The sequence below is a fragment of the Podarcis tiliguerta genome (assembly GCF_965153285.1).
Source record: "Podarcis tiliguerta genome assembly, chromosome: 8".
In the NCBI taxonomy this organism is placed as follows: Eukaryota; Metazoa; Chordata; class Lepidosauria; order Squamata; family Lacertidae; genus Podarcis; species Podarcis tiliguerta.
Genome location: NC_139541.1, coordinates 75,291,727 through 75,315,854, shown reverse-complemented (window position 1 = coordinate 75,315,854; position 24,128 = coordinate 75,291,727). Strand labels below are relative to the sequence as shown.

At 45.0% G+C, this 24,128-nt stretch overlaps 2 protein-coding genes across 3 annotated transcripts in view; both read right to left on the bottom strand.

The window, feature by feature from the left end:
• LOC310684684 (phospholipase A2 inhibitor NAI-like) overlaps window positions 1-13,812 on the bottom strand; it is a 39,868-nt gene extending 26,056 nt beyond the window's left edge. Inside the window, exons 1-5 of one of the 2 annotated variants that reach the window (XM_083456151.1) lie at window positions 13,590-13,810; window positions 10,972-11,094; window positions 6,948-7,100; window positions 4,934-5,080; window positions 3,847-4,027 (exon numbers count right to left, since the gene is read on the bottom strand). In XM_083456151.1, coding sequence (XP_083312277.1) covers window positions 3,870-4,027; window positions 4,934-5,080; window positions 6,948-7,100; window positions 10,972-11,094; window positions 13,590-13,641 — 633 coding nt within the window. In that variant the 5' untranslated portion in view covers window positions 13,642-13,810 and the 3' untranslated portion in view covers window positions 3,847-3,869. Of the gene's footprint in view, window positions 1-3,846; window positions 4,028-4,933; window positions 5,081-6,947; window positions 7,101-10,971; window positions 11,095-13,589 lie in introns of those variants that run through there. The other variant, XM_083456149.1, reaches the window with a different exon arrangement.
• Window positions 13,813-20,260: 6,448 nt separating this feature from the next.
• The window catches only part of LOC310684686 (phospholipase A2 inhibitor NAI-like), a 118,790-nt gene continuing 114,922 nt past the window's right edge, over window positions 20,261-24,128 (bottom strand). Inside the window, exons 4-6 of the mRNA XM_083456152.1 lie at window positions 22,789-22,941; window positions 21,095-21,241; window positions 20,261-20,582 (exon numbers count right to left, since the gene is read on the bottom strand). Coding sequence (XP_083312278.1) covers window positions 20,404-20,582; window positions 21,095-21,241; window positions 22,789-22,941 — 479 coding nt within the window. The 3' untranslated portion in view covers window positions 20,261-20,403. The remainder of the gene's footprint in view (window positions 20,583-21,094; window positions 21,242-22,788; window positions 22,942-24,128) is intronic.

The following is a 24,128-nucleotide window of genomic DNA, read 5'->3' as shown; positions in this document are numbered from 1 at the left end:
CGTAAGGGAAGCCAAAGAAGAATGAAAATCGGGAAACTATGGAGGCCTTTAGTAATCTATACCAGGAGTGGGGAACTGCTGACCTGGGGGCCAAATGCAGCCACTGCGTGCCCCTCCACAGGGCCTGGGGGGGGGGAGGTAGTACATCGTTCTTCTGTTTGGGATCACAAGGGGGACATCAGAAAATGTTTGCCTATATTGTGTGAAGACTAGGATTTATATTTTTGTACGACTACATAGAATGCCATGAGGCCTCTTCCTCCGTCTGCTTCCTCATCTGCCAACATGCCCCTGCCTATTTCTCCCCATGGATCTAGAGACGTGGTGCTGAAGTCCTGATGAAAGATAGCCTGAGTTCTCAGGGTCCTCAGGGTGAGAGGTGAATGAGAAGGTGGACTTTCCTTGCCTCTCCTGTGGATGATGTGCTCTGCTCTGTGAGGGGACTGCCACCCGCCTGTGAAGTGTTGGATATTTACCATGCAACCAAATCAACAATGCATGTTTTCTAGATAGGCAAATGACAGGAGCTGAATCCCTCTGAGTTTCTTCCTGTAAGTTTTCAAGAATGAACTCTCACTGTTATGTACTGAGTTGAGTATGATCCAAAATAAAGCAGTCTGATTGGTACTAGAACAATAGGATTCAGAATGCAGCAGTCTGATTGGTCCTAAAACAATAGGAACCAGAATTCAGCAGTTTGTTTGGCCCGCAGAAGCCACCCAATTCAGCTCCAGGTGGAAGTGAATCCGCAACCTGATTGGCCTACAGGAGAATCCCGGAATCAGCCAATCACGTGGGGCCCATTTTGTAAATACAGTGGTGCCCCGCAAGCCGAATGCCTCGCAAGACGGAAAACCCGCAAGACGATAAGGTTTTCCGTTTTCAGAGGTGCTTCGCAGGACGAATTTCTCTATGGGCTTGCTTCGCAAGACGAAAATGTCTTGCGATTCTTGCGATTTTTTTCCGCTCCCCAACCTCTTTTTCTAAAGCGCTAAGCTGCTAATAGCCTTTTAGCAGCTAATCCGCTAATCCCTTAAGCCTTTAATAGCCGTTAATAGCCCTTAAACTGCTAATAGCGCTAATAGCGCTAATCCGCTAATGGGCTTGCTTCGCAAGATGAAAAAACCGCAAGACGAAGAGACTCGCGGAACGGATTCTTTTCGTCTTGCGAGGCACCACTGTAATGTGTATAAAGTAGACAGTTGGGGGGGAACTTCCAGTCCTCGCTACTATGAGCTCAGGATGAGGGAGTGGTGGGGGAAGGCAGGAACCCCCGGACTGTCGTGGCCCAGGACCCAGTGTATGCAAAGAATTTGCGGGCAGGCCCGGCATGGGTACCCGCCACAGTCACCAGGGTCATTGGCCCCGTGTCGTACGAGGTGCTAACGGAGGGGGGGCAATGTTGGCACTGCCACTGCAACCAGCTACAGTGATGATTCCCAGGAGAAACGATTCCCAGGAGGGGGACAGGTCAGAGGGGTCCCAAGGGAACAGTGAGGCCCGTAGAGCAGTAGGGGCTGCAGGGGAGGCAGAATCAGTAAATCCAGAGAGGACCCGCCAGGTCGAAAGGACACCGGAACCGGAGCCATGACTGAGCGAGCCGGTTGCGCCAGACCAAACGGCCCCATCACAGCCAGCATCCTCGGAACACGAGCCAGAACCCAAACCCCTGACCAGGGAACACCCTAGGCCGCAACGCATACATAGGTGGCTAGCATACGTTGAGGACTATGAATGCAACCTCCCGGGAAGGACTGGAACTTAGAGAGGAGGGGTGTTATGTACTGAGTTGAATAGGATCCAAAATAAAGCAGTCTGATTGGTCCTAGAACAATAGGATTCAGAATGCAGCAGTCTGATTGGTCCACAGGAGCCACCCAATCCAGCTCCTCTGGACAAAGCTGCTGTATCTGTTACTCTTATACAAGTATTCTGAATGAGTATATGTTATCTTTACCTTTGTCAAGCAAGAATCTGTGTGATTATTGTTTTAAGGGGGGGGGGGAAGGAAAGACTTTTTAAGCAGCAAGGGGATACAGTCTGCTGAACTTACAAACATGAGGAAGGGAGGATAATATCTAATAAATACAACTTTTCCGAGCATCAATACACATCTCTACTTGAAGGGCAGCAGGTGATGGCATGACGTGATGTCATACCATCAGGTTGTGCTTGTGTGTGGGGGGGGGCACCCACCTACTGGGGCTCAGGTTGGTGGCTCTGGTCACAGGTGTCTCCTCCTCCTCCTGCAACAGGCTACACCCCCCCCCAAAAAAACCCCAGGAGGGGCATGAAAAGGGCGGAGGAGAGATCAGCTGCACACAGTCTCAGTCAAGGAAAAAGCCCTGGAGAGGAGACTTAGACAGATGCGAGGTGTTTGGGGATCTTTCATCTTGGTAATTGATTTCATGGAGTAAGACCCACAGGAAATGATGTTGTGTTCATTAGGCCTGACACTCTGTGAAAATTGTGTTTTTACTAAGGAAGAGTTAACTCAAACTTTTGTGGAACCAGAAGAAACCCGAGTCCCCTTAAAAAAATGGAGGCAAAGCTTGCTGGCTCTCTTTAACTGTGAGACCGAATTGTCTGCCTCAACATTCAGTCTGAGCTGTTACATGACTGAAATGTGTCCCAGTATAGGACTGTGATTGATTAATCTCCCCCAGGAATTTCAAAACGACACTTTAAGAAGTATCTGAATTTGTACAAGAGGGACAGGCCACAACAAGTACAGTGGTATCTCGCAAGACGAATGCCTTGGAAGACGAAAAACTCGCAAGACGAAAGAGTTTTTCATTTTCTGAGTTGCTTCGCAAGACGGATTTCCCTATTGGTTTGCTTCACAAGACGAAACATCTTTCGCCTTTTTTTTAAAAAAACCGCCAATGCATTCCTATGAGAAACCTTCAATACACAGTGGTGCTTCGCAAGACGAAAAAATTCACAAGACGAAAAAACTCGCAGAACGAATTAATTTCGTCTTGCGAGGCACCACTGTAAATACCTTAGAATATTTACATGGTTTTGCAGAAGAAAATATACTGTACTCATTGACTGAGTCTTAAAGAATTCCTGAAGTATTAGCTTTGGTGGGGATTGCGCAGCACAACTGCTGTGAGCCAGTGTGGTGTAGTGGTTAACAGCGGTAGTCACGTAATCTGGGTAACCGGGTTCGCGTCTCCGCTCCTCCACATGCAGCTGCTGGGTGACCTTGGGCCAGTTACACTTCTCTCAGCCCCACTCACCTCACAGAGTGTTTGTTGTGGGGGAGGAAGGGAAAGGAGAATGTTAGCCACTTTGAGACTCCTTAAAGGGAGTGAAAGGATATCAAATCCAAACTCTTCTTCTTCTTCTGTGGCACTCCCCATTTTACCTCTAGTGGCGAAATGGGATAGACCACTCTTGACAGCAAGGCAGCCCAAAGTCTGCCATTCTTCTCTGGTAGGGACTTTATCTTCCTTCCATTTCTTTTTTCTCCCCATTTTACCTTATGTGGAGAAATGGGATGCACCACCCAAAGTCGGCTAATATTAATTGATTAAAATTGGACCTGAAAGTCTGGCCAGGGATTTCACCCCTGCCCACTGCCAAAGCTATCTCCCACCTCCAAGCACTATTATTTTGCCCAAGAAATGTTGCTTTTGGTAAAATGATACAACACACATGATTAGCCATATATATTTATTTTGGACATGATTCAATGACCTCATTTGCACCTGAAAGTCAAGTACAGTCTTTCTTTAAGGAGGAGCTTCTAGACTTCTGGAAAGAATGCTTTGGTGTCCTCAGGCTGAGACCTCCCCTGCTTCAACCACTAGGCCTCCAAATTCCATAAATGGTGGGTTCTTCTGGGCTACAGCTTCTCTCAGCTACAGCTCATTGGAATCCTCGTCCATTGCTTCAGTGCACTCAAATTGAGTGATCTCAACTCCTAATGATTCAAGATCAGTCTCCAGCAACCCCTCATAGTAGTCACACAAACTAGCTGTTCCACAGCCTCGGATAGCGCCCCTCAGGCTGCTTTTCCCTGTTGGGAAAAACACACACATATTTTTTGAATCCAAAACCCTCTCCCTCAAACAGAAGGGTGGGCAACTTTTCTCAGACCAAGAGCCCTTTTCCAGTCTGGGTGACCTTCTGGGAGGTCCACATGCCAATGGAAACATATGTAAAATTAACCTTTACACGGCAGGCCATTTTATACATACATTCAAACCCCCCTCTCTGTCCTCCCTCCAGGTTAACAAGAGTTCAGGGGCAACAATCCAGCCATGCCAAAGCATATTGGTAGGGTATGAAGTGGGGCTTGTGAGTGGTGTGACCTAGGGAAAGGAGGTGTGGAAAGGTGGATCCCAAAGGCCAGAGAGAGAGAGTCCTAGAGGAATGCCTGTGGCTCCTGGGCCTGTGGGTTTCCATCCTGCCCCCCCCCCCAATTTAAAGTGCAATTTTTAAGATGTATTTTTATTTAACAAAATCTGTATACCGCTTGTTTGCAGTAAAAACTGCTAGGGGTTTACAAGAAATATTTATATTAGCAGTTAAAACCATTAAAACATTTAAAACTCATTGGAATGAACAGCAAAAGGGAATAGAGAATGTGCCTATCTGAATGGGCTTTTAAGGTGTTGCTGGGGAAAAAATGGAATAAAGAGGCATAGGGTTCCAGACAAGAACCGCAGAAATCACTAGCCCCTTCCCTGTATTCTCCTCCTCCCCCCACCTCCCTGCGCACACACCCCTCCTCCTTGGGCTCCTGCCCATCCCCTTACTCTGTGAGGGCAACGTAGGTCTCCTAATAACTTTCAGCACCCTTAATAAACAAAGTATCCTAGCATCTTTTAGAGGAAGCCATGACGGCTCAAAGTGGCGTGATACTGCTTTAACTGCATAGTACAGATGGGGCTCTAGCTGCACTCCATCATACAAGACTCACCGAACTTAATGCGACCGCCAACGTAGAAGCATTGATCCTCCTCATTTCTGCAGCTGACGGTCTTCAAGCCCTCGCACTTGTCTGACAAGATGTTGATGCAACTCGGGCACTTTAGCCCATTGGGCTCCCTCGTCTCACTCTCAGGCACTGGAAAACAATCACCACACCAACATTGCAGTTAGTCAATGTATTTCTTTTGTAGATGCAAACCACAACTTGTTGTATGTGAGGGGTAGGAATTGTACTCCTTCCAAGATGGATGCGTACCACCTTCTAGCACTTCTGCAAGTGGAGTGCTTCAGCTATGCTCCATTCATCCAGGGCTACATTAAGGCATGGTACAAGAGATTTCTGACAGGGGCCACTTTCACAACATACATTTCAAGCACAGGGATACCACTTTAAGCAATTGGGCTTAGCACTGAGCAGCATTGGGTGACATTCTGAGAGACAAAATGGCAGCCACAGATGCACACAAACGATGATAAAATTCTACAAAATGGCCCTCTTCCTTAGAGCGGGAAAGAGAAAGAAAGCTCTTAGTAGTTTTATACTTTAAAAACACTTCTGGGAAAACATGTGCTTAGTTTTGGTAAAATCATGATTTGACCTAAGAAAAAATGCCAGCTAATAAGAGCTATTGTGTGGGGTTTGTTTGCTAATCCATAGCTCTGTGAGGGGAACAGGGGTTTTCCAATTAACTCTCAACACCCTTAAAAATCTAACACCCCCAGAATTCTTTGTCCTAGTGTTGTTATAGTTTTTACAATAAAAGCTTACACCACGGTGTTGTGAATGCTAAGGCGAACCATAAAATGGTGCCTCCTCCCACCAAGGAAGGATGGGTGAGTGAAGATCTACATCAGGAACAAGGAAATGTGAACATCTGGTGATACATAAACATCTGTGAACATGTGGTGATGGTGATACAGGCCTGTGTCAGCAACTGGTGTATGCCAGTGGCCTAGCCGAGGCTTACAGTTTGAACCTTCGTATTAACTGTTTTCATTGAGGGCCACATTTCCTTGAGGGCAAGCTTCTCAAGGCCGCATGCCAGTGGCAGGGCCTGTTGTGAAAGTGAGTGGAGCAACAAATGTAATTTTTTTAACTTTTTATTCTTTGCACCACCTGGTTCTCCCCTTTGTGTAGATAGTGTTCCTCTATAGCTTAGTAATTAGGTGGCACTGGAGCCCATTGCATCTAATACATCTTTCTTAGCATTTGCTTTAACCTGAAGGTATCAATTCCCTGAATGCAAACCTAAAAGAAATGAGTTCCCTCCCATACAAGAAGGACAGAGGCCTGTCCCACTCAAAATATCTCTACAAATGCAAATGCATCAAAGAAAATGGGTCACTCTAGGTTTGGGGGCTAGAACTCTGGGAAACCAAGGAACCAGTGAAGTGTAGTGGTTAGAGGGTTGGACCAGAATCTAGGAGACCACGGTTCAAATTCCACTAGCCATGACACTTGCTGAGTGGCCAGGAACCATTTCTCAGTTTAACCTATTTCACTGGATATTTTGAGGCTAAAATGGTGAGCAGGAGCTAAAGCATTTTGGAGGAAAGCATAGGATGCAAATACTAGAAGCTGCTGTAGGAGAGGAACTGTGAGTAAAATTACGGGAGGGGTGTTTCTAGGACTAAGGTAAAACGGTGATGCTCCCTTGTAATTTTTGCTAATAGATGCTGCACGTTGTTCAAGTAATCTTCTCATTGGGATTTTGAGTTTTGTTCTATTAGTTCCCGCCACCCCCATACTATGGCTCCAATGCTTCTCTTCTGGTTCCCTCTTTCAGTGGCTCCTCCCTGTCCCACCAATCTGAATAAGGTTTGAAATATTCTTTCTTATTGTCACCCTCAGGCACCTCCTGGAGCGACTGGCTGCTACCACCACTCCTCCTTGTCTAGCCAGTCCCTGACATCAGGATACTGCGAAAAACTTGTTTGTCTTTCTTTGACCTCTCTCATTGCTTGAGTTTTGTGAGATCATCTTTCCTGATGATGATACTTACTTTCAGGAGGTCCGCTGTTGCACATATCTGTCTTGCAGCAGGAGATCTTGCCGTGCATGTACATTGATGAGGTTATGGAGGAACTGGCATAGTCTGCATCGCACAACTCTGTATCGATGCAGGACTTGATAGCCATTGTTGACCCCAAAAGTGCTATAAAAGAAAAAAATTGAAAAGGAAATAACTAGACCTGGAGATAAGGCTGGTCCACCCATGAGGCTCCTGCCCACCTAGCAGTTTGAAAGCACGTCAAAGTGCAATTAGATAAATAGGTACCACTCCGGTGGAAAGGTAAACGGCTTTTCCGTGCGCTGCTCTGGTATGCCAGAAGTGGCTTAGTCATGCTGGCACATGACCCGGAAGCTGTACGCCGGCTCCCTCGGCCAATAAAGCGAGTTGAGCGCCGCAACACCAGAGTCGGTCACAACTGGACCTAATGGTCAGGGGTCCCTTTACCTTTATGTGGCAGGATCCACAGGAGCTTGCGATCTGACCACCAAGAAAAGCATTGCCTGATGCTGCTGCCTTTGAAGCTGTGGTGTGATCCTTGGAGGCAAGATCTGTCACCTCCCCGTCAGTTCCTCTCCCCCATTTGAGCCACCCCATGTTCCTGTTGTTCGTGGCAGGGACCTTGGAGCTCCTTCCTTTTTCTTTTTTAATATAATGTTTATTTAATTTTTTTTTTTCCTTTATAACAACCAAATAATTTTTCCTCATCACATATATGTTTGCTCAAATTGAGCATTGACTTCCTCCCGCCCCCCTCCCTGACTTCCATATGCAATCACTTTTATCTTCTCATTTCTAAATCACCCTGTTTACTTTATCTCCATACTTAAAAGACTTACTTCTAATATTTATATCCAGGTATCAAATCATAACCCCAACAAAATATTTTAAATCAATCCTGTAAATGTTTTAAAAAGTTTGTAATGTTCATTCATGTATTGTACAAATTTACTCCAGTCCTTTTCAAACACTTTGTCTCGCTGGTTTCGGATTTTTCCTGTCAGTCTCGCCAGCTCAGCGTATTCAATCATCTTTGTCTGGCATTCTTCCAACGTTGTAAGTTCCTGCTGCTTCCATTTCTGGGCTAAAAGTATCCTTTCTGCCATGGTAGCATACATAAATATATTTATGTCTTTTGGGGAATTTTTTCACCTATTATCCCTAATAAAAAAGCCTCTAGTTTTTTTACTAAAATTATTTTTGAAAATCTTTTTCAGTTCATTATATATCACATCCCAGTAGGCTTTAATCTTCGGACGCATCCACCACATATGAAAGAAGTTCCCTTCCCTCTCCTTACATATTCAACATACCTTATCTTGAATTCTATACATTTAAGCAAATACCACCTCGGAGCTCCTTTCTGAGGCTCCCTCCGCCTCGCTGGTGCCCATACAGGCACACTGCCTCTTTCCTTGTGGGATGGTTATTCATTTGACTCGGCCCTGAACACACTGACCAGATGTTTGGAAGCTGTGGCTGGATGGTTTCGTGGGAGCTGATTGAAACTAGATCCTTCGAAGACAGAGGTCCTATGGCTAGGTCGGGATGGCATGGGGATGAGGGACCAACTCCCTTCTCTTGCGGGGGCCCAATTAGCACCATTGCCTTCTGTTAAGAGTTTGGGTGTAATCCTTGACGCCTCCCTTTCCATGGAGGCGCAAGTTACAGCAACAGCCAAGGCGACATTTTTCCACCTTCGCCGCATCAAGCAGTTGGTCCCTTACCTTTCCCGCCCCGACCTGGCCACAGTGATCCATGCGACGGTCATCTCCAGGCTTGACTACTGTAATTCGCTCTACGCAGGGCTGCCCTTGAAGCTGTCCCAGAAACTCCAGCGGGTACAGAATGCTGCAGCGAGGCTCCTCACGGGGTCTCTGCCATGGGAGCATATTCACCCAGTGCTTTTCAAGCTGCACTGGCTCCCGGTGGAGTACAGGGTCAGATTTAAGGTGCTGCTTTTGACCTTTAAAGCCCTTCGCGGCCTAGGACCCTCGTACCTACGGGACCGGCCTCTCCTGGTATGCCCCACGGAGAGCCTCAAGGTCCATAAATAACAACACCCTAGTAGTCCCAGGCCCTAAGGAAGTTAGATTGGCTTCAACCAGAGCCAGGGCCTTTTCAACTCTGGCTCCGGCCTGGTGGAACGCTCTGCCTCATGAGACCAGGGCCCTGCAGGATCTGATTTCTTTCCGCAGGGCCTGTAAGACAGAGTTGTTCCGCCTGGCCTTTGGCTTGGAGCCAATTTGATTCCCTCCCTCTCTTTCTTTTTTCTTTTCCTTCTCCTCCTCCGATGAGGCTACATTTTAATATTTTAATGTTCCATTATTTTAATGTTGTACTTTACTTTTGTTTTAAGTTGTAATCATTCATCTTGTTTTTATTATTGCTTGTAAGCCGCTCTGAGCCCGGCCTTGGCTGGGGAGGGCGGGGTATAAATAAAAAATTATTATTATTATTATTTATTATTATTATTATTATTATTAAAGCGCAGGCTGCAAAGCCACCCTACCTGTGCCTTGCAGGGCTGCCTGCACTGCCTGGCTGCCTTCGACTGGCAGACTGGGCTCCGTCTTTCCTCCTGTGCTGAAAAAGCAGCCAGGTGGCAGCCAAGGCTGTCTCTTGCCGGAGCTTGCACTCCACCCAGGCTCTTGCAGCTGGGGAGGGGGAGCACTTTAACTGAGCCCCCGCCCCACTACTGGCTCATTTGGGGTTTCCGCAAAATTGCTTGGCTGAGGCGAGGGCAGCGGTGTGCTCTTAACCCAAGCAGTTTAAGGAGGGAGGGAGGGAGGAATAATCTTTATAAGCCTCGTTATGCAGCTTGTTTCTCCCACTGCCGGTATGAGAGACAGACCATGATGGTGATTTCACTTAGCGATATATCTTTAATGAAACTGCCACCCCTCCTGAGTCCCTCTGCCTCCAGCTCCAGGATGCAGCTTGTTTTGTTTTTCCTCAGTGTGCTGGGTGCTGGAGGCAGAGGGACTCAGGACAGGCGGGGTTTCCCCCACCGATTTACTGCTAAGTGAATCTGTCATCACGGTCTGCCCCTCATACCGGTCCTGGGATGATATATCAATAAATCGCCCAGGCCTAATCTGGGGTGGGGAGCATTTTATGATTTGCCTCAGGTATCCAGTTGTGTTGAGCAGGCCCTGCTTGGAGCAGAAAGAGATTTCTCCAGTTTTATTTATTTATTTGTTGAATGTGAGTCAGGAATGGAGGACCTTTGGCTGTGCAGAGGTTTCTACCACCCTTCTCCTTATTGAATGGGATCAGTTCAGGAGGTTTCATGGGAAGTTCATTTCTCCACATTTTCATATCAGTTTCCAACTCCCCCACCCCCTCAACATTTCATGTGAATGTTACTTTTACTCTTAGGCCCTATGTGCAGGGTCATACTGATTTAAGCAGTCATGGTTTCCCCCATGGGGGTGGGGGGGATGTTTGTTGACCATATTGGCTGTGAATCCTGGTGGACTAGCTCTCTGCCTTGCAGGTCATTTTTCACTTGGCCTGGGAGATGGGAACCAGACAGACTGACTCCAACTCCAAAAGCTGAGGCTGCTGAACGGAAACTTGGGTTGGGGTATTGTTTGGCTTGTTTTGTTGCTGTTACTGACTATTGTTTGGCTTCTTTTCTATCTTTATTTTTAGCTCTTCTTATGTATTAGGTGACTGTTGCTTCATTTGTTGTAGGTTCCTATATGCACACTTTACACTCGTAGTATTTGCATTTGTCTACTGATTACATGGCTGGACAAGTGAATTGCAAAAATGGGAGAAGGGCAGATTCTGAAGGATGGCTTTGTTTTCCTCTGCCAATTGAGTAAACACACCTTTAAATATGAACTGACTTGAATTTCTTCCCTGCTCCTACAGGCAATGCAGAACCTAGAACACTACTTTATGAAAAGTCATGTTCCGTGGCTTGTGGCGAAGATATGGCCTTAGAAAATGAGTCAGGGGGTTTACCTTTTGGTGATCAAAGAGGTTGAAAGTTCTTCTCACTTACCCAATTTGCCAACTGCAAGGGCAGACATGCAGGACTGATCACTGGACTCGTCACACTCCTCAGTGGTGGCATTTCTGCAATCTTCTCCTTCATTCCAACAAGACTCACATATCAGAGATGCCACTGCAGACAGGGGAAAATGGGTTTAGAAAATTTTAGTAACTGTGTAGGGGGAATAAGTCTGCGTCAAGGTACAAGAACACAACACTTTCTGCTACAAATGCCATCTTGCGAGAGGCAGCAAGGGCCACCGACTTTGATAGCTTCAAAAGCAGACTTGATAAATTCATGTTTACCATTCGCAATTGATACATTTCTTCTGCAACATTGGAGGCACTATTTGTCTGAATACTAGTTACTGGAAACTGCAGAAAGGGAGCTGTTGCACTCAGATCCTGCTTTCGGGCTTCACCCATGGCACGAACAAGAGGCTAGACTAGATGGACCATTGTTCAGCTACATAATGCTTTCTATATATGTTCCCTCTGTAGTTCTTAAACTCTGAATGGGGGTGGGCCTTGCATAGACCAGAGAATGATAGTCCAAGATGGCTTCTGCATGCTGAGGGAGAGGACCAGTAGAGAAGGTGTGGGGAAACCTTGAACCCCCCCGAAGTTGTTGCACTACAACTCCCATCAGCACCAGCAAACATGACAGGCTCTGGTAAGCACATCTGGTACCCCTGAGACCTGACTCCACTCAGAGATTCGGGTGGTGTGTAACACCAGCAAACTAAAAGATTGCATGGGGTGGGCGCAAGATAATTCCGCTCCGAAATAAAAGGTTAACAACTTTGGTTGGCCGTTTGGTCAGCCCCCATGGTTTTTCTCTTCATCAAATCTGGCCCTCTTTGAAAAATTTTGGACACCACTTCTTTAAATTTAAGCTAGGATTCTGGTTTATTGAAAAGTGAACTACTGCCTCTTTTGCTGCCCCAATGTACTTGGGGATGCCACACCTCTGTATGCATTTGGTAAAATAAAGATTTAATATTGAGAACAAAGTTTCAGGAGGAAGGGGTAGAATTTGAGTGGATGATGAGGTAAGCAAACAGGAAAGAAGTTCAAGAAACATTTATCAAAATTGAAATGACAGAGTTTTGATAAATTAAAAAGTAAAGTCTGAGATTGGCTTCATTATCATCAAATAATGGAGGCTTTTAAAATGGATGGAAAAATTGGCTTCCAGGTGGAAAAATCAAAATTGGAAACAGAACTGTTAGAACCCAAAACTAAGATTTTGTCAAGAATGTACAACTTGCTGTTAAAATGGAATACACAAGATGAGGAAATGAAATCAGTGATGGTTAAGTGGGCCCAAGACTTGGGTCATAACATAATGTTCGCTGACTGGGAAAGGTTATGGACCACTGGTATGAAATTTACGGCATCTAATGCTTTAAGAGAGAATATTATGAAAATGATATACAGGTGGTACATGACACCAGTCAAGCTTGCAAAAATCTATCACTTACCTGATAATAAATGCTGGAAATGTCAAGAGGTTGAAGGTACATTCTTTCACCTTTGGTGGACATGCCCAAGGATAAAGGCATTCTGGGAGATGATTTATAATGAGCTGAAAAAAGTGTTTAAATACACATTCCCGAAGAAACCAGAAGCCTTTCTCCTGGGTATGGTTAGCCAACAGGTGCACAAGAAGGATAGGACATTTTTCATGTATGCTACAGCAGCAGCAAGGATACTCATCGCACAGTATTGGAAGACTCAACAGCTACCCACACTGGAAGAATGGCAGATGAAAGTTATTGACTATATGGAATTGGCAGAAATGACTGGCAGAATCAGAGACCAGGGAGAAGAGACGGTGAAGGAAGACTGGAGAAAATTTAAGGACTATTTACAGAAACATTATAAGATAATGAATGTTTGATGACATCGGATTGAGGGTGAATGGGTATTTGGGAAAAAGTGATTAGAGAAAGATTCAATATTTTGCCAGACTTAAGGAAATGCAACTATCTACTAGACTTTAAGAGTATCAGAAAATCAAAATATGATAGAGGGAAAGAATTTGCAGACAGAATATTTGATTTGGAATACAGGGAAGGAAGGTCTGGGGAAGTCGGAGAAATAAGTTAATGTAAAGAATACAAGGAGACAAAAATTGTTTTTAATATGTTTATTTTCTTTGTTGTATTTTGCTGTTTTGTGTTTGTGTGTTATAGTATCTATTTTTCTGTTTTTTTGTTGTGAGGTTGTTTATTTATTGTTGTTTTATGCTTTTTTGTAAAACTTAATAAAATATTATTCAAAAAGAAAAAAAGAAGTTCAAGAAACATACTCTTTGTTGTAGATGAAACCTAGGATTCTGGTTTATCCAAGAGTGGGCGACTGCCCCCATTGCTCCCCCAATGTACTTGGGGATACTTCACCTCTCAGTATGGATTTGGTTAAATAAAAACAAATGTTGGGAACAAACTATCCTGATTGAAGATCCCTTGTAGCTTGACCATATGCTTTATTCCTCTCCCTTTCAAAGGAAGCACAAGTCCTTGTTCCTTTCTTCTCCTGCTTTAATGGCTGACCCACCCCCCACTTACTGTAATTCCTTCCTGGAAACATGATGAACAGCCCAGCAGCTGTGGTTCTGCTCACCTGGATTCAGAAGGGTCAAGAGGAGGCAGGAGATCAGGAGTGTCTTCATCATTCTTGAGAGCTGAAGAGCCAAGAAGGAGTTCGAGAACAAGCAAGGAACTAAGGCTTAGTTGGAGGAATTTGTAGAGGATTGCAAGAAGCACTTTGCCAGCACCCAGGAACAATGGATTCAGGGCAGTGCAACAAATTGCCAGAATTCTAATTGTGCTATACCATAATATAAATCACAGTGTTGAAAAGCAATTAAATCTCTTCCCCCTTCCAATAACTCCAAGGACACGTCCCTCCTAATCTGTGCCAGCCTCAATTTCTCAATCCTGCATGTGAGGAAATGAGTCCCATCAGGTTACAGCACTGAAATTGGATTAGGTTTCTGGAAGCCAAGGCGGTTTCCCTGACAGCATGAACTTTTTTGAAAGGGGGACAAATGTCTGTCCACAGTTTCCCTTGTGGTACAGTAATAAAATGCACAGTGACCCAGATCCCCTCACTCCCATTAAATGTAGTTGCATTTGGGGTAAATCAATCTCTTCCCCCTTCCAAGAGCTCCAAGGACATGTCCCCCCTTTAACCTGTGGCACCCTCAATTTCACCACCCAGGAAGTGAAGCCCCATCAGGTGACACCAGAATTCAAAGCTCAGCAGTGAAATTGGATTAGATTTCCAGAAGTCCAGGCAATTTTGCCAGATTTCTCTGATAGTCAGAATCACAAATTTATTTATTTTTGGTAAGTGTATTTCCAGTTTCCTTTGTTGTGCAGTAATTAAATGCACAGTGACTCACAATCTAGATTTCTTCTGCCCCATTAAATGCACTTGTTTTTGGGCTAAAGAATTGGTCCACTTGCTCTTTAAAATAAGTTGGTTACATTTAAGAGCAGGTGGTGGGGATTGCATGTCTGTGTCCAGAGGAGCTAGCGTATTTAAGGTACTGTCTTTTACTTGGGCTGGATATACACAAGCTCAGTTCCACATCATTTGCTTTTGCTTCACTTGTGATGAAAGTCAAAGAAATACACAAGCTCAGCTCCACGTCATTTGCCTTATATATGCAGCTGTATTTAGATGTGCAGCGACAGTGGCAAGGGGTCTTAATGCTAAGAAGTGGAAAGTTGTGAGAATACCCTGAAAGGAAGAATGGATGGTGAAAGCCTTAGAATTGTGTTTTAATATTCTGCTGGAGGCCACCCAGAGTGGCTGGGGAAAGCCAGCCAAATCAGTGGGGTATAAATAATAAATGATTATTAAATGATGATGATGATTATATGCAGAGATGGCAAAGGTAAAGGAGGAGAGGCTACTACAACTGAGGCCCTTCCCCACATAATGCATTGGATCTGAGGGGCAGGCAGAGGGTAAAGCCTCCCTGGACGGCATGGAGTCTAGATCCCCCCCCCATATATATATATATATATATATATATATATATATATATACACACACACAGAGAGAGAGAGAGAGAGTAGTACCTCTGGTTATGTACTTATTTTTTTTTTAATAGTATTTATTAGAAGTTTGATAGTTACAGAAAAAGAAAAAAAGAAAAGAAACAATAAAAATTTTAACATACAATACATCAAAAATAAAAGGAAAACAGAAAAAACAATACATCAGAACAACAAGAAAAACAAAAACATTTAAAAAAACATCCAACATTTCCTTATCTTTACCTTTCATTTACTTGTTTCATCGACCTCCTCACACCTCCCTTTTTTGTATTCTAGTTCAATTAGCTATTTCAGCAAATCCTTTCCATCTTTCTCCATTTTTGTTCTATAATTTATCTTAACCCAATCTAACTTTAAATTTTCCACTTTGGCCCATTAACAATCAGTTTTTACTTAATTCTTTATAACATTTCTGCTAAAACCATATAGCTTCATTCCAGCATTCTTTTAACATTCATTAATTTTGCAATATTTCTGTAAACATACTTTAATTTTTTTCCAATCTTCTTCCACCGACTCTTCTCCCTGGTCTTGGATTCTGCCAGTCATTTCCACCAATTCCATGTAGTCCATCAGCTTCATCTGCCATTCTTCCCGGGTGGGTAGATCTTGTGTCTTCCAATACTTCGCAATAAGTATTCTTGCTGCTGTTGTGGCATACGTAAAGAAAGTTCTGTCCTTCTTTGACACCAATTGGCCGACCATGCCGAGGAGAAAGGCCTCTGGTTTCTTCAAGAAGGTATATTTAAATACCTTTTTCATTTCATTATAAATCATCTCCCAGAAGATCTTAATCCTTGGGCATGTCCACCAAAGGTGAAAGAATGCACCTTCAATCTCATTACATTTCCAGCATTTATTATTGGGCAAATTATATATTTTTGCAAGCTTGACTGGTGTTAAACAAACTGTTAAACAAATCTGGAAATTTCTTTCTGCCACTTCTTGAAACAATCCATCTTGTCCAAAATTTGCAGTGTTTGAAACAGAAACAACATCCTTGGGAACACGTTCATTTTTATCACAGCAATTCAGCCTAACAATGAAAACTTCAACCTTGACCATATTTCTAGATCCCATTTCACTTCAATCCAACATTTTTCATAATTGTCCTTAAATAAATTCACATTTTTGGCAGTCATATTAACCCCTAAATATTTCACTTTCTTAACCAATGTTAATCTTGTCTCCTCCTGAAACTTCTCCCTCTCATTCGGGGTTACATTTTTCTCTAAAACCTTTGTTTTCATCTTATTCAACTTAAAACCTGGTTACGTACTCAATGCATTCCGGAGGTCCGTTCTTAACTTGGAACTGTTCTTAACCTGAAGCATCACTTTAGCTAATGGAGCATTCTGCTGCTGCTGTTCTCATCCTGAAGCAAAGTTCTTAAACCGAGGTAAGATTTCTGGGTTAGCAGATTCTGTAACCTGAAGCGTATGTAACCTGAAGCATTTGTAACCCGAGGTACCACTGTGTGTGTGTGTTTGTCTAATGTTGCCACCTTCTAAAATTTATTTATTAATGCATGCTTTTCTTTTTGTAAATGTACCAAAGCATGAAATAAAATAAAATTGGGATTATGAGGTTTTCTCTGGTCAGTGGAGGCTGTACGTGCTGTGTCCTTTTCGTGATGTGGTTGTGGAACTTGCCATTCTTCTGACAGAAGATGCTGTATGTGGGCATGGGGGGACAAAAATGGTGGGAGTGTCAGTTGTGGGGAGTGAGAAATGTCCCTATTTTCATCTGAGGAATGCTGGAGGGTATGCAGTGGCTATTGAAATCAATATGTTGGTGTTGGGAACAGTCATTTGGAGTCCTGGAGTGAAGTGTCTTCCATATGTTGAAGATACCCAAATCTAGAAACTCTGTAACACAAACTCTGGATTGGTGCCTGGATGCCATGGTGCATAACAGCCTACAAACTGAGCTTGAACCATGAAAAAATGGAGGCTTATGACTAAGTGATTTCTGGGTCTTGGAGATAGGTCAATTGCTTGGCAGCCTAGACACAGGGGTTCATGCACTGGTAACCTAAAGACTTGACATTGGCAGTATGCAGTGGGGCTGTCTTTGTATCAGGTCCAGAATCTGCAGCTATTGCAGAACACAACAGCCAGAGTGCTCATAGCAGCAGGCTACTGGCCACATGTCACTCTGTTGCTGAGAAATTGGCACTGGTTGCCAATTTGCTGCCAGGTAACACAGCGGGCGGTGCTGTGGGTTAAATCACAGAGCCTAGAACTTGCTGATCAGAAGGTTGGCGGTTTGAATCCCTGCGACGGGGTGAGCTCCCGTTGCTCGGTCCCTTCTCCTGCCAACCTAGCAGTTCGAAAGCACGTCAAAGTGCAAGTAGATAAATAGGTACCGCTCCGGCGAGAAGGTAAACAGTGTTTCCGTGCGCTGCTCTGGTTCGCCAGAAGTGGCTTAGTCATGCTGGCCACATGACCCGGAAGCTGTACGCTGGCTCCCTCGGCCAATAAAGCAAGATGAGTGCTGCAACCCCAGAGTCGGTCACGACTGGACCTAAAGGTCAGGGGTCCCTTTACCTTTAACATTCAAGGTGCTTATGTCTATTTCCACAGATTCCTGAGCAATGTGAGCCCAAAGGGCCTTGAGGAGTGTGCAAACCCTTATGCTACACCTCAAGCAGTGAGTTTCTTTGATGGGGCAATTCTTGTAGCTCCCTACACATCTGTGGTTTAGTCAGCCTTCAATTCACAGGAAGCCATTAGTGCAACAGGACAGAGAAAAGCTGTTATTCCTTTCTCACAATACTAGAATTTGTAGGCAGCCAATGACAGTGAATGTTGGAAGATTCAAGAAAGATGGAAGAAAGAACAGTGGTTACGAATGGGATCTTTTCTGGAGGCCTGGCCATATCCCAAAATCTTCGTAACCTGAGGCGCCCTTTCTGCACACGCGTGCGGCGCTGTGGAGCACTTCTGCTGAAGAAACATGGTTTCACAATTTCTTTCTAAAATCACCAAGCTGTTCATTTGGCTGAGTAAGGGAAGAAAAAGGAGAGAGAAAGACGGGAAACTATGGAGGCCTTGAGTAATCTATACCAGAAGTGGAGAATCACTGACCTGAGGGCTGAATGCAGCCACTGCATGCCCCTCCACAGGGCCTGGGGGGGGGGGGAGGTAGTACATCCCTGTTTGGGATCACAAGGCGGACATCAGAAAATGTTTGCCTATATCAGGGGTCTGCAACCTTTAAGACAAAAAGAGCCACTTGGACCCGTTTCCGAAGGGGGAAAAAAACTGGGAGCCGCAAAACTCGTCATTATAAAAATAACTTTTTTGTCACTTTTTTATTATTTCTTTGTTTGACCCCTCAGAATTACTCCTCATAGAAATAAACGTTAAATTAACAACTTACCTTTTTGGTGTGTGTGTTCTTCACTTCCCTTCAAAACAGTGACCAGCGTACATGCCCCCTTTCAATGCAGTGACCAGCGTACATGCCCCTTACAATGTAGCGGGCGGGCGGGAAGGCGACGTCGGGACGGTGCGTGACTAACGCACGCACCGCCCCCATGCGACGTCACAGCCAGTACAGCGCCCGCCACAGTGGGGAGTGTCGGGGCGCACAATGCGCCTCCTCCCCTCGCTAGTATCCACCCCGGAGCCGCGGCAAAGGTGTAAAAGAGCCACATGCGGCTCCGGAGCCGCGGGTTGCAGACCCCTGGCCTATATTGTGTGAAGACTAGCATTTATATTTTGACTACATAAAATGCCACGGGGTCTCTTCCTCCCTCTGCTTCCTCTTCTGTCAACATGCCGCTGCTTTCTTGACCCCATGGAAATAGAGAGTTGGTGCTGAAGTCCTGGTGAAAGGTAGCGTGACTGGGCATGGTGAGAGGTGAATGAGAAGGCGGACTTTCCTTGCCTCTCCTGTGGACTATGTGCTCTGCTCTGTGAGGGGACTGCCACCCACCTGTGAAGTGTGGGATATTTACCATGCAGCGAAACCAACAATGCATGTTTGCTAGATAGGCAAATGAGAGGAGCTGAAGCCCTCTGAGTATTTTCCTGTATGGTTCCTAGAAGGAACTCTGAAAGACACTCCCACTGTGCCCCGTTTGTTGAGGGTGTGGGCACTTCCTCTTCCTTTTTGCTCTCTCATCATCATTCTTCCAGCAATGTAGAACCATCTGCTTGTCTGAGCTCCAAAGCTCAGACTCCACCATCAGCTTGACCAAAGTATGTCTTTGTAACTGGATCACCATTTTAAGCCTGCCTGGACAAAGCTGCTATATCTGTTATTCTTCAACAAGTATTCTGAATGAGTATATGTTATCTTTACCTTTTGCAAGCAAGAATCTGTGTGATTATTGTTTTAAGGGGTGGGGGGGTGGGGGGGAGGAAAGACTTTTTAAGCAGCAAGGGGATACACTCTGCTGAACTTACAAACATGAGGAAGGGAGGATAACATCTAATAAATACAACTTTTCCGAGCATCAATACACATCTCTACTTGAAGGGCAGCAGGTGATGGCATGACGTGACGTCATACCATCATGTTGTGCTTGTGTGTGGGGGGGCACCCACATACTGGGGCTCAGGTTGGTGCCTCTGGTCACAGGTGTCTCCTCCTCCTCCTGCAACAGGCTACTCCCCCCCAAAAAAGAAACCCCAGGAGGGGCATGAAAAGAGTAGAGGAGAGATCAGCTGCACACAGTCTCAGTCATGGAAAAAGCCCTGGAGAGGAGACTTAGGCAGATGTGAGGTGTTTGGGGATCTTTTGTCTTGGTAACTGATTTCATGGAGTAAGACCCACAGGAAATGATGTTGTGTTCATTAGGCCTGACACTCTGTGAAAATTGTGTTTTTACTAAGAAAGAGTTAACTCAAACTTTTGTGGAACCAGGAGAAACCCGAGTCCCCCTAAAAAATGGAGGCAAAGCTTGTGCAGCAGATCTGCTGTGGCACTCCCCATTTTACCTCTAGTGGTGAAATGGGATAGACCACTCTTGACAGCAAGGCAGCCCAAAGTCTGCCATTCTTCTCTGGTAGGGACTTTATCTTCCTTCCATTTCTTTTTTCTCCCCATTTTACCTTAAGTGGAGAAATGGGATGCACCACCCAAAGTCGACTGATTATTGATTCAAATTGGACCTGAAAGTCATCCCTGCCCGCTGCCAAAGCTATCTGCCATCTCCAAGCACTATTATTTTCCCCAACAAATGTTCCTTTTGGTAAAATGATACAACACACATGATTTGCCATATATATTTATTTTGGGCATGATTCAATGACCTCATTTGCGCATGAAAGTCAAATACAGCCTGTCTTTGAGGAGGAGCTTCTAGACTTCTAGAAACAAAGCCTGGGAGCCCTCAGGCTGAGACCACCCCTTCTTCAACCCCTAGGCGAAACGGTGGGGTTTTCTGTGGCATCCTCGTCCATTGCGTCAGTGCACTCAAATTGAATGATCTCAAATCCCAATGGTGCAAGATCAGTCTCTGGCAACCCATCCAAGTAGTCACACACACTAGCTGTTGCACAGCCTCGGACAGCGCCCAGGGTGCTGCTTCCCCCTGTTGGGAAAAACACACACACATATTTTTGGAATCCAAATCCCACTTCCTCAAACAGAAGGGTGGGCAACTTTTCTCAGACCAAGAGCTTTTTCCCAGTCTCGGTGACCTTCTGGGAGGTCCACATGCCAATGGAAACATATGTAAAATTCACCTTTACACGGCAGGCTATTTTCTAGATACATTCAAACCCCCCTCTCTGTTCTCCCTCCAGGTAACCAAGATTCTGGGGCAACAATAAAGCCAGGCCAAAGCATACAGGTAGGGTATGAAGTGGGGCTTGTGAGGGGCGTGGCCTAGGGAAAGGAGCTGTGGCTAAGGAGGATCCCAAAGGCCAGAGAGAGAGAGTCCTAGAGGAATGCCTTTGGCCCCATGGCCTGTGGGTCTCCATCCTACCCCTCCCCCCCAATTTAAAGTGCAAATTTAAAGATGTATTTTTATTTAACAAAATCTATGCTTTAAATGTGTAGTACAGATGGGGCACTAGCTGCACTCCATCATACAAGACTCACCGAAGTCCATGCTACCCCCAAGGTAGATGCATTGATCCTCATCATTTCTGCAGCTGACCGTCTTATTGCTCTCACACTCATCTGAAAAGATGTTGATGCAACTTGGGCACTTCAGCCCATTGGGCTGCCTTGTCTCAGTCTCAGGCGCTGGAAAACAATCACCACACCAACATTGCAATTAGTCAATGTATTTCTTTTGCAGATGCAAACCACAACTTGCTGTACGTGAGGGGTGGGAATTGTACTCCTCCTTCCAAGATGGATGCGTACCACCTTCCAACACTTCTCCAAGCGGAGTGCTTCAGCCATGCTCCATTCATCCAGGGCTACATTAAGGCATGGTGCAAGAGATTTCTGACAGGGGCCACATTCACAGCAAACATTTCAAGCACAGGGATATCAATTTAAGCAATTGGGCTTAGCACTGAGCACCACTGGGGGGCATTCTGAGAGACAAAATGGTAGCCATGGATGCACACAAATGATGATAAAATTCTACAAAATGGCCCTCTTCCTTAGAGTGGTAAAGAGAAAGAAAGCTCTTAGTAGTTTTAGCCTTAAAAATCACTTCTGGGAAAACATGTGCTTAGTTTTGGTAAAATAATGATTTCACCTAAGAAAAAATGCCAGCTAATAAGAGCTATTGTGTGGGGTTTGTTTGCTAATCCATAGCTCTGTGAAGGGAATAGGGCTTTTCCAATTAACCCTCAGCACCCTTAAGAAACTACCACTCCCAGAATTCTTTGTCCTAGTGTTGTTATAGTGTTTACAATAAAAGCTTACACTAGGGTGTTGGGAATGCTAAGGTGAACCACAAAATGGTGCCTCCTCCCACCAAGGAAGGAGCGGTGAGTGAAGATCTACATCAGGACCAAGGGAATGTGAACATCTACATCAGGAACAAGGGTGGGAGGAGACCAGAGTTCAAATCTGTACTTGAGCCATGACACTTGCTGGGTGACCTGGGGCCAGACACTGCCCCTTAGCCTGACTTATTTTACACGGGTGTTTGAGGCTAAAATGGTGAGCAGGAGAGCCAGACACGACACCTTAAGCTCTTTGAAGGAAAGAGTAGGGTTGTAAATATCAGAAGCTGCTGCAGGAGAGGGACTGTGAGTAACATCATGTGAGGAATGTTTCTAGGACTAAGGTAGAACTGTGAAGCTTCCTTGTAATATTTGCTCATGAATGCTGCATGCTGTTCAAGTAATCTTGTTATTGATACATGGTTTTTGGTTTTGTTCTATCTGCAGTCTTCCTTTTACTATGCTATGTTGTTTAATAATACAAATATCCTCTTAGAAAGCACTGTTCTGTTGGCGAAGACAGGAGCCCATGTTGCAGATGTTTGTAGAAGGCATGGCCAATCCAGAGATATCATACTGCCTTATCACTCGCTGGATCATCACCTTGTCATGGTGAGTGGGTTTGGACGCTATCAAAAACGATCTTGTGACGCTCCTGTCAGAAGTCTCTAACGGTAATAATGAATGACTTTCAACCCCCAAATGAAGCTCAAATAAATCTTTTCTAGTGTCACCCTCAGGCACCTCCTGGAGTGACTGGCTGCCACCACTCCTCCTTGTCTAGCCAGTCCCTGACATCAGGACACTGCCAAAAACTTGTTTGTCTTTCTTTGACTTCTCTCATTACTTGAGTTTTACGGGACCAGCTTTCCTGATGATGATACTTACTTTCAGGAGGTCCGCTGTTGCACATATCTGTATTGCAGCAGGTTGACTTGATCTGGGTGTACACTGCTGAGCTTATGGAGAAACTGGCATAGTTTTCCTCACACAACTCTCTATCGATGCAGGACTTGAGAACCACACTTGACCCAAAAAGTGCTATAAAAGAAAGAATTGGAATAGGAAACAACTAGACCTGGAGATAGGGCTGGTCCACCCATGAGGCAAGGATTGATGATCCAGAGGGGCATGCGATCTGACCACCAAGAAAAGCATCGCCTGATGCTGCTGCCTTTGAAGCTGTGGTGTGATCCTTGGAGGCAAGATCTGCCACCTCCTCGTCAGTTCCTCTCCCCCATTTGAGCCACCCCATGTCCCTGTTGTTCATTGTCCTTGGAGCTCCTTCATTTTCTTTTTTAATATAATGATTATTGAAATTTCTTTTTCCCTTTGTAACAGCCAAATAAAATTTCTACATCACATATATTTTTGCTCAAATTGAGCATTCACTTCCTCCCCTCCCCCTCCTTACTTCCATATGCAAACGCTTTTATTTCGCATTTCTGAATCACCCTATTTAGTTTATCTCCGTACTTAAAAGACTTACTTCTAATATTTATAAACAGGTATCAAATCATAACCTAACAAAATGTTTTAAATCAATCCTGCAAATGATTTAAAATGTTTGCAATGTCTATTCATATATTGGACAAATCTACTCCAGTCCTATTCAAACAGTTTGTCTCGCTGGTTTCAGATTTGCCCCATTGTATGTTTAAAAGGTAAAGGGACCCCTGACCATAGGTCCCGTCGTGACCAACTCTGGGGTTGAAACGCTCATCTCGCTTTATTGGCCGAGGGAGCCGGTGTACAGCTTCCGGGTCATGTGCCAGCCAGACTAAGCCACTTCTGGTGAACTAGAGTAGCGCACGGAAATGCCGTTTACCTTAACGCCAGAGCGGTACCTATTTATCTACTTGCAGTTTGACATGCTTTCGAATTGCCATGTTGGCAGGAGAAGGGACCGAGCAACGGGAGCTCACCCCGTTGCGGGGATTCGAACCACTGACATTCTGATTGGAAAGTCCTAGGCTCTGTGGTTTAACCCACAGCGCACCCGCATCAAAAACCACCTCGGAGCTCCTTTCTGAGGCTCCCTCCGCCTCGCTGGTGCCTGTGCAGGCTCACTGGCTCTTTCCTTGTGGGGTGGTCATTCACAAAGCACAGGCTGTAAAGCCACCCTACCTGTGCCTTGCAGGGCTGCCTGCACTGCCTGGCTGCCTTCGACTGGCAGACTGGGCTCCGTCTTTCCTCCTGTGCTGAAAAAGCAGCCAGGTGGCAGCCAA